The 7,604-nt window shown below is 37.6% G+C and overlaps 1 protein-coding gene across 1 annotated transcript in view; it reads left to right on the top strand.

The window, feature by feature from the left end:
- The window catches only part of LOC106878814 (polyamine-transporting ATPase 13A3), a 164,533-nt gene that overhangs the window by 136,929 nt on the left and 20,000 nt on the right, over nt 1-7,604 (top strand). The window contains exons 27-30 of the mRNA XM_052970914.1: nt 1,603-1,753; nt 4,769-4,914; nt 5,822-5,910; nt 7,349-7,432. Coding sequence (XP_052826874.1) covers nt 1,603-1,753; nt 4,769-4,914; nt 5,822-5,910; nt 7,349-7,432 — 470 coding nt within the window. The remainder of the gene's footprint in view (nt 1-1,602; nt 1,754-4,768; nt 4,915-5,821; nt 5,911-7,348; nt 7,433-7,604) is intronic.

Here is a 7,604-nt window from a genome sequence, read left to right as displayed (position 1 = left end):
TCTGTAGTTAACCTAGTCTCTCACAAAGTGAAAAAAAAAAAAAGATAAAATTCCATTCCTAGAGCTACACATACATTCAGATAAACAGTCAATCCTAAATTATGGAGATTCTCATCAGACCATACTATTTTATGAGCATTTCCCTTTTTATAAACAATGGTGTGTGATTTAAGAAAATTTGGCTGCTTTTTCTGATAGCTTGAATGATTGTGTAGAACAGTGGTGGAGAAACTGTGGCTTGTAGGAAATTTTTTAGTAAGGCAGCCTACCTGAAAATGAGCCATATCTCAGGTGGCCTACTTCCCAATAAATGCTGCTCATGCCTGGTTTAGAAGCTCTCTCGTTAGTTCGTCTGTAATAAGGTATTTCAGCAAAGTACAAATTGGTATTTTAATCCTTTAACATTCAGATTACTCTGTTAAATGTGATGTTTATTTATTCACATTATTTTGAATTAATCATGCATTATCTCAAAGCATCAAGAGTTTGATGATGAGGTAATTTATTTTTAGAATGACATAGTAGAGTAGGTGTGAGGGGCCAGATCTGGTCAGTTTGAACATAAAGCATGTAGAATATTTTGGCTGGATATGACTTCTTTAAATGGTAAAGAGTTAAGCAGCAGAAGCAGATTCTGTTGAATTATTGAGAAATTTATTTTTTTGGTATTGATAAATTCATTTTACCTGTCATAAATAGAATACTACCAGCTTCCTAGCCATAAACATATTTCTTTCTCACCCTCTGAATACCACAACAGATGCTGGAGGGAAGCCTCAACTCAAGCTTTTCGCAGGAGTTCTCTTCGATCTCTTGAGAGATTCCTTTAACTTGCAAAATAAGTAACTCTAAATAGGTACTATAGTGAAGTGCAATCTACCTAATTCTAAACTGGTCCTGTTCTACTCTAAATAAGGCTATATCATTCAGTGTGCGCTTCCTTTTTAAAAACAGTAGTGTGTGATTTGAGGAAACGTGGCTGCTATTTCTATCTGATTTTACTGATGCTGTAGGGCAAAGAACCTTATCACTGAGATAAAGCAGTGAAACTTACTTATCTGGGTCTTCCAAAACTTACATTTTAGAGAATGAGGTAAGGTTGTGGTCAGCTAAGTATGACATAACAAAGTGGATTAAAAGATTTTCTTTGAAATTAAATTGTTTCAGGTTCAGTGCTATTGTGTGGCACCTTTATCAAATGACTTCTTCCAAAGCCTTGAGTTGAAGAATACAATTTGAATTTGTAAAAACTGCATAGAAGCTTCTTCTGTTCATGGGTGATAAATTTAATTCCTCCACCAAGTTAATATGACCACCTTGTCCTCTGGTACCTTTTGTGGAGTCTACTCTGTTGCAAGCATTCTTGCCAGATCTTTGGTCAGAAGTTACTTTTCCACCAAATTTTTTAGAAGTCTTAAAAGAGATCATGGATGCAAATCTTCTCAATCATTAAAGTTTTATTTGTTGTTATTTTTCATTCCTGATTGTGCTTTTTATTTTACTTTATAATTGGTCCTTGTTATGTCTGCTCATCCATCATACTTGTGATAAATAAAGAAACAGTTATTAATTAATAATTAATAATGGTAATTATTATTTCAGTTGGACGCACCGATGCCTACCCTGAGATTTCAAAGGAGCTTCCACCATCCAGCTTAGTCAGCTTTCCACCTGTACTGTCACTCGTCTTTCAAACCATCGTACAGATCCTGATACAATTAATCTGTTTTATCTCTGTCTATAATCAAAGCTGGTAAGTACACTATCAATTGATTAGTTATCTATAATAGACTATTTTCACATCAGCTCTAACTATATATTGTTAACTACCCAACCTTAACAAACCATTTTCACAACAATATACTGTAAGCATTGGTACTGGTGCCACATAGAAAATATTGGTGCTGGTGCCATGTTTTTACATTGGTGCTGGTGCCATATAAAAACACTGAGAATGATGTCATGTAAAACCACGGTGATAGTGTCTTTTAAAGAACACTCAGTACACTTTGTAAAGTGGCATTAGGAAGGGTATGCAGCTGTAGAAACCAAGCCAAAACAGACTATGGGACTTGGTGTGGTCCCTGGCCTTGCCAGCTCCTGTCAAGCCATCCAACCTATGCCAGCATGGAAAATAGATGTTAAATGGTGATGCTGATATTGTGAACTACCCAATCATGACAGACCATTTTCACATCGGCCCTATATTTTTTTATGGGATCTGGGGGAAGGAGCAGTACCTTTGGTCTTGGCTGGCTCTCTGATTCCATTAATGTTACTTTTAAAACTTTACAAATCAACATCTCTCAGAACCCAAAAATGTTGGCATTCTGGGAAGGAAGAAATGGGTATAATGAGTAGTGTGGGGTTTGTGGTGTTGTCCTCAGCAAGATTGATAAGAGAAGGAGAATCGAGTAGGACAGGAATTACTTGAATGAAAGTAGGATGAGTCCAGTCAATTCTAATAATTAGAGGCCATTACAGTACTAATAAAAAAGACAAGAGAGAAAGAGAGGAAACATTTTTTCACATTCAGAGTTGCTGAAGTATGGAATAAACTACCCACATCAGTAGTTGCTGTCAGGATACTGCATCCTTCAAAACTTCATGCTTCCTGAAATTCAGCAACAGTTCATTCGAGGTACCCCACTTTTTTTTAAACAACTTATTTACTGTTCACTTCTTGTGCATTATTCTATGTACTGTTCATGCGTTTTTGGCTACTTTTTCTGATGAGTTGTATACAATAAGTTCATTATTATTATAGCATGCTGGAGGCTGGAGCATGTCTGTGAGTAACTGAATACCATTCAGCTGAATGTGTAACAGCAGTACCACCACCACCACCATCACCACCACCACTATCCCAGATGTGAAAGAAATAGTAGCCGCTATGTAGTCATTCATTCTGTTAGCAATACTGGCCAACTCTTCATCCATTCACACTAGAGAAGGACCCCCTTCAGTCATGAGAGTTCCCCTCCAAGGCACAAGTCTGGGCGAAGTTGTTTATGGAAAACTACCAGCCATCCATGCCTACCAGCCTCCCTTCTCCATACCACTAATGTTATCCATTGGAAAAGGAAAGGCTGATACAGTTTGGCACCATTGGCGTTGCAATTCATTTCTACAACTGAGTGAACTGGAGCAACATAAAATAAAGTGTCTTGCTCAAGAACTTCAACACACAGCCCAGTCCAGGAATGAAACTCATTACCTCATGATTGTGAGCTCGACGCTCTAACCACTGAGCTGAGCAAGTAGAACAATTTATTCACAGATATTAAAAAAAAAAAAGAAAAGAATAGTCGTGACTGGAATACTTTTGTTACTTGGGTGTTTTGTATTTAAATGTGGATAAAATTTCATGCACAGTTAAGATTTCACCCCTCAATCTCTTTGAGCAATTTCAAATTTGAACTTTACAAGTCAAGTGAACAAGTGTTTAAAACATTGCTAAAGTTACTTCCCTTTAACATTTACTTGAATGTACAACCTCTATTTTAGTGCACTTTACAGCTGCATACATGGCTGTGTGGATAAGAAGTCTTAGGTTCAATTCCACTGCACAGAAATTTAGGCAAGTGTCTTCTACAATAGCAGCTCTGAGTGGTTGGGAAGCAAGCTTCTTACCATACAGTCATGCTTGCGTCTGTTGACATTCTGAAGCTTCTTATTATTGTAAAACACTAACCTGATATTTACATTCCTTAATGATATTATGACTGGTTGCTCTACACTTTGCAAGACTCATGGAACAAAATATTTCTTACTTGGAAAACAGTTAAGGGTTGGCAACATGAAGGGCATCCAGCTGTAAATGAGAAAAAAAAATGTTCAAAAATATATTGTTCATTGAATGTCATTTGTCATCATCATCATTATTTTTCCATGTTTGTATGGATCAGACAGAATTTGTTGAGGCAGATTTTCTATGGCAGGAAACCCCTTCCTGTTATGAACCCTCAATATCATATTTCCCAAAGCCAGGAAAATTAGTTTACAAGCATCATGTGGTATCAAAACAAGGGCACACACATACACACACACAAAACACATACACAATGGGTTTCTTTCAGTTTCCATCTACCAAATTCACTCACCAGGCTTTTGATTGAACCAGACCTCTAAAAGACATTTGTCCAAGGTGCTACAAAGTATTATTGAACCTGATCCCACATGGTTGAGAAGCAAGCTTGTCAATGACACAGCCATGCCTGCCCAATATATAAATTTATATTCTATATTCTGTTGGGGCAAGCGAAAGCGAAATCGTGATGGCACCTGTACCAGTGGAGCACTAACAGCACCGTCTAAGCATGATCGTTGCCAGAGCAGCTGTCTGGCTTCCGTGCCGGTGGCACGTAAATGGCACCATTTGAGCTTGATCATTACCACCGTCGCCTTCCTGGCACTTGTGCCAGTGACATGTGAAAAGACATTCGAGTGAGATCGTTGCCAGTGCCGCTGGACCGGCTCCTGTGCAGGTGGCATGTAAAATACACCATTTCAGGAGTGGCCGTTGCCAGTACTGCCTGACTGGCCTTCGTGCCAGTGGCATGTAAAACCACCCACTACACTCTTGGAGTGGTTGGCGTTAGGAAGGGCATCCAGCTGTAGAAACTCTGCCAAATCAGATTGGAGCTTGCTGTAGCCACCTGGTTCACCAGTCCTCAATCAAATCGTCCAACCCATGCTAGCATGGAAAGCGGACATTAAACGATGATGATGATGATTATGATTATATATAAAAAAATTCCTTTTACAGGTTTATACCATTTGAACCAAATGAAGAGGAAGAGTATGTGTCATATGAAAACGCGGCAATTTTCTTGAGTTCTTCTTATCAGTATATCATTATGGCAGTTATTTACTCAAAGGGTCGACCTTTCCGGAAATCAATATTCTCTAACTGTAAGTATATCATTAATACCAGGGCTTGTTTTAAGTCAATTAGATTTGTTTAAATTGGTCCTTGTACCAAGAGAGGGTCTTGTACACATGCTCAGGTGGAGAACACTATGATGAATTAAACATTTCCTAAAATTTTTATTGCTTTGTGTATTTACTTAACAATGCCTTTAACAGTCACACCAAGTGAAGTTTTCAAAACAAAATCCGATTAAAACATACTTACAGTCAACAATTTCACAAGAGAGAATAAATAATTTAGCAATGCTATCTCTAGAAAATGACATCACAAAAAATCATTGACTCTGAAATGATTTTGATAGACTTCTTGGATAAAAAATCCAGAAAAGTCTGTTTTTAAAAGGCCCATTCACAAACAGTATGTCAGTAATTATCTTGACTTATAACAAAACATTAAAACTTTCATATGAGCTTTCAGTTTTTAGTATATCATTGTGACTAAAGGTGGATCCTCAACACCTCAATACTTTTTAGCTGGAACTGGCATACTACACAAAGCATAGAACATCAATTTTCAACTTTAGTTGGGGAGAGAGCCCCACTCACACTTCCTTGCACCAGTCCTGGCTAATACCATATTTTCCTTTTGCTTCTTGGTCCTATTAAATTGATCTTTCTTTATAATATTTGTATTGATTGCTATGTTGTCAAAGAGTAGAATTTATACTTCCAGTGTATAGTACCTAGAACTGTGTTGAATTCTCGGTGATCTCTTTTATTTTTTTATTTTTTACGTTTTTTCAGTCATTGGACTGCAACCATGTTTGGGCACCCCAAAAAATCCCCCTCCCAGTAGTAATAGGTGTTCAAAAATAAAAAAAACTAATTGACCATTCCAAGTATCACTTAATCTGTTTTAATCTGTTTGTTGCATTTGTTTCTGTTATAGATTTTTTCTTGGTGAATGTTTTCCTCGCTTTTCTTGCTACAATCTTAATTACTGTCTATCCATTTCAAGAATTAGCTGATCTTTTTGAGGTAAGTAAACATTAGTTTATTATTATTATTATTATTATTATTATAATTATTATCAAAGATGGCAAGCTAACAGAGTCGTTAGTATGCTGGATGAAATGCTTAGCAGTATTTTGTCCATCGCACCAATCTGGGTTCAAATTCTGCCAAGGTCAACTTTGTCTTTCATCCTTTCAGAGTCGATAAAATAAGTACCAATTGAACACTGGGGTCGATGTAATCAACCCATCCCCTTCCCCCAAATGGCTGCCCCTTTGGCAAAATTTGAAACCATTGTTATTATTATTAAAGGTGGTGAGCTGGCAGTTGTTAGCATGCTGGACGAAATGCTTAGCGGTATTTCGCCCATCACTATGTTTTGAGTTCAAATTCCGCCGAGGTTCACTTTGCCTTTCATCCTTTCAGGGTCAACAAATTAAGTACTCGTGAGACACTGGGATCAATGTAATCGACTAGTCCACTCCCCTTAAATTTCAGGCCTTGTGCTGTTACTAGAAAGGATTATTATTATTTATTCTTCTTAAGGCTGTGATTTGCTGCCTTTTGTCCGTCTTTACATTCAAATTATGCCGTAGTCAATTTTGCCTTTTATCTTTTTGGATTGCCTCTATGAGGCCTAATGCTTGGCAGGTGCTTTTTATGTGCCACCAGCATGGGTGCCAGATTCCTCCGTGGGGCCCAATGCTTAAAAGGTGCTTTTTATGTGCCACCGGCACAGGTGTCAGTTATACAACACCAGCATCGGCTACATTGCCTCTCCGAGGCGCAGTGCTCGACAGGGGCTTTTTATGTGCTGCCGGCATTGGTGCCAGTTATGTGACACTGGCATCAGCCACAACTAATAATAAATTCCCTTACACAATATCAGGCATTGGCTCTCATGGCTTCTAAACTGATTGAAAGCTCTATCATGTACACGTTTCGTCTTGGTATAAAAGATAGGCTACAGCAAATATTCTGCTCAATATCACAGATTTGCTTGTCAGTTGTTTGACCTAAACCAGTTCAGCAAGTCCCTTTTTGGCTGACAATATGTGCATCTCTGATCAAGAGCAGAAGTAGTGGAGGAGCATCATAGCCATGTGTTGAGAGGAATTCTTTGAGGGCTGAATAATTCACTTCTGGAATCATGGGCATTTCATTTGACATCGTTAAAGAACCCTTATTCAGGGGCCTTTTGAGTGGGATGGGCTACTCAAACTGAAGAAAATTCTAACAGGATCCCACCTGCAAGGTCATGCATTGTTTATTTTGATATGAAATTACCATGTTGTGTACATGTGTTTGTGATACATATACATGACACACTCTTATCAGACAAGTATATTGGGCTTTGTATATTTGTACCCCAGTGTCACTTTGATGGTATGTGCAGCTCTCTCACTCAATAATAATAATAAAACAGAAATTATTTCATTTTATATTTTTATGTATTTTTCAGTTAAAACCATTCCCATCAGTTTGGTATCGGTTCATCTATGTTGGTATTGCCGTCATCAACTTCCTGCTTTCACTACTTGTAGAGGTAAGTTATACTTGAGAAATTTATAAAATATGATCTTTGATTGAGGCTGGAAGCCTTTTGTTTGTTTTTCTCTTTTTCAGTTTATGGACATAGGAAAATGCAGCATATACCCCTAGAAAATATGTGAAGAGTTTTTTTTTTTCTTCTCTCTTACTCTTATAGGAACAGGCAT

Source organism: Octopus bimaculoides, chromosome 9 (genome assembly GCF_001194135.2).
Source record: "Octopus bimaculoides isolate UCB-OBI-ISO-001 chromosome 9, ASM119413v2, whole genome shotgun sequence".
In the NCBI taxonomy this organism is placed as follows: domain Eukaryota; kingdom Metazoa; phylum Mollusca; class Cephalopoda; order Octopoda; family Octopodidae; genus Octopus; species Octopus bimaculoides.
The sequence above is the reverse complement of the archived record's forward strand: the minus strand, read 5'-3'. Positions and strand labels throughout refer to the sequence as shown.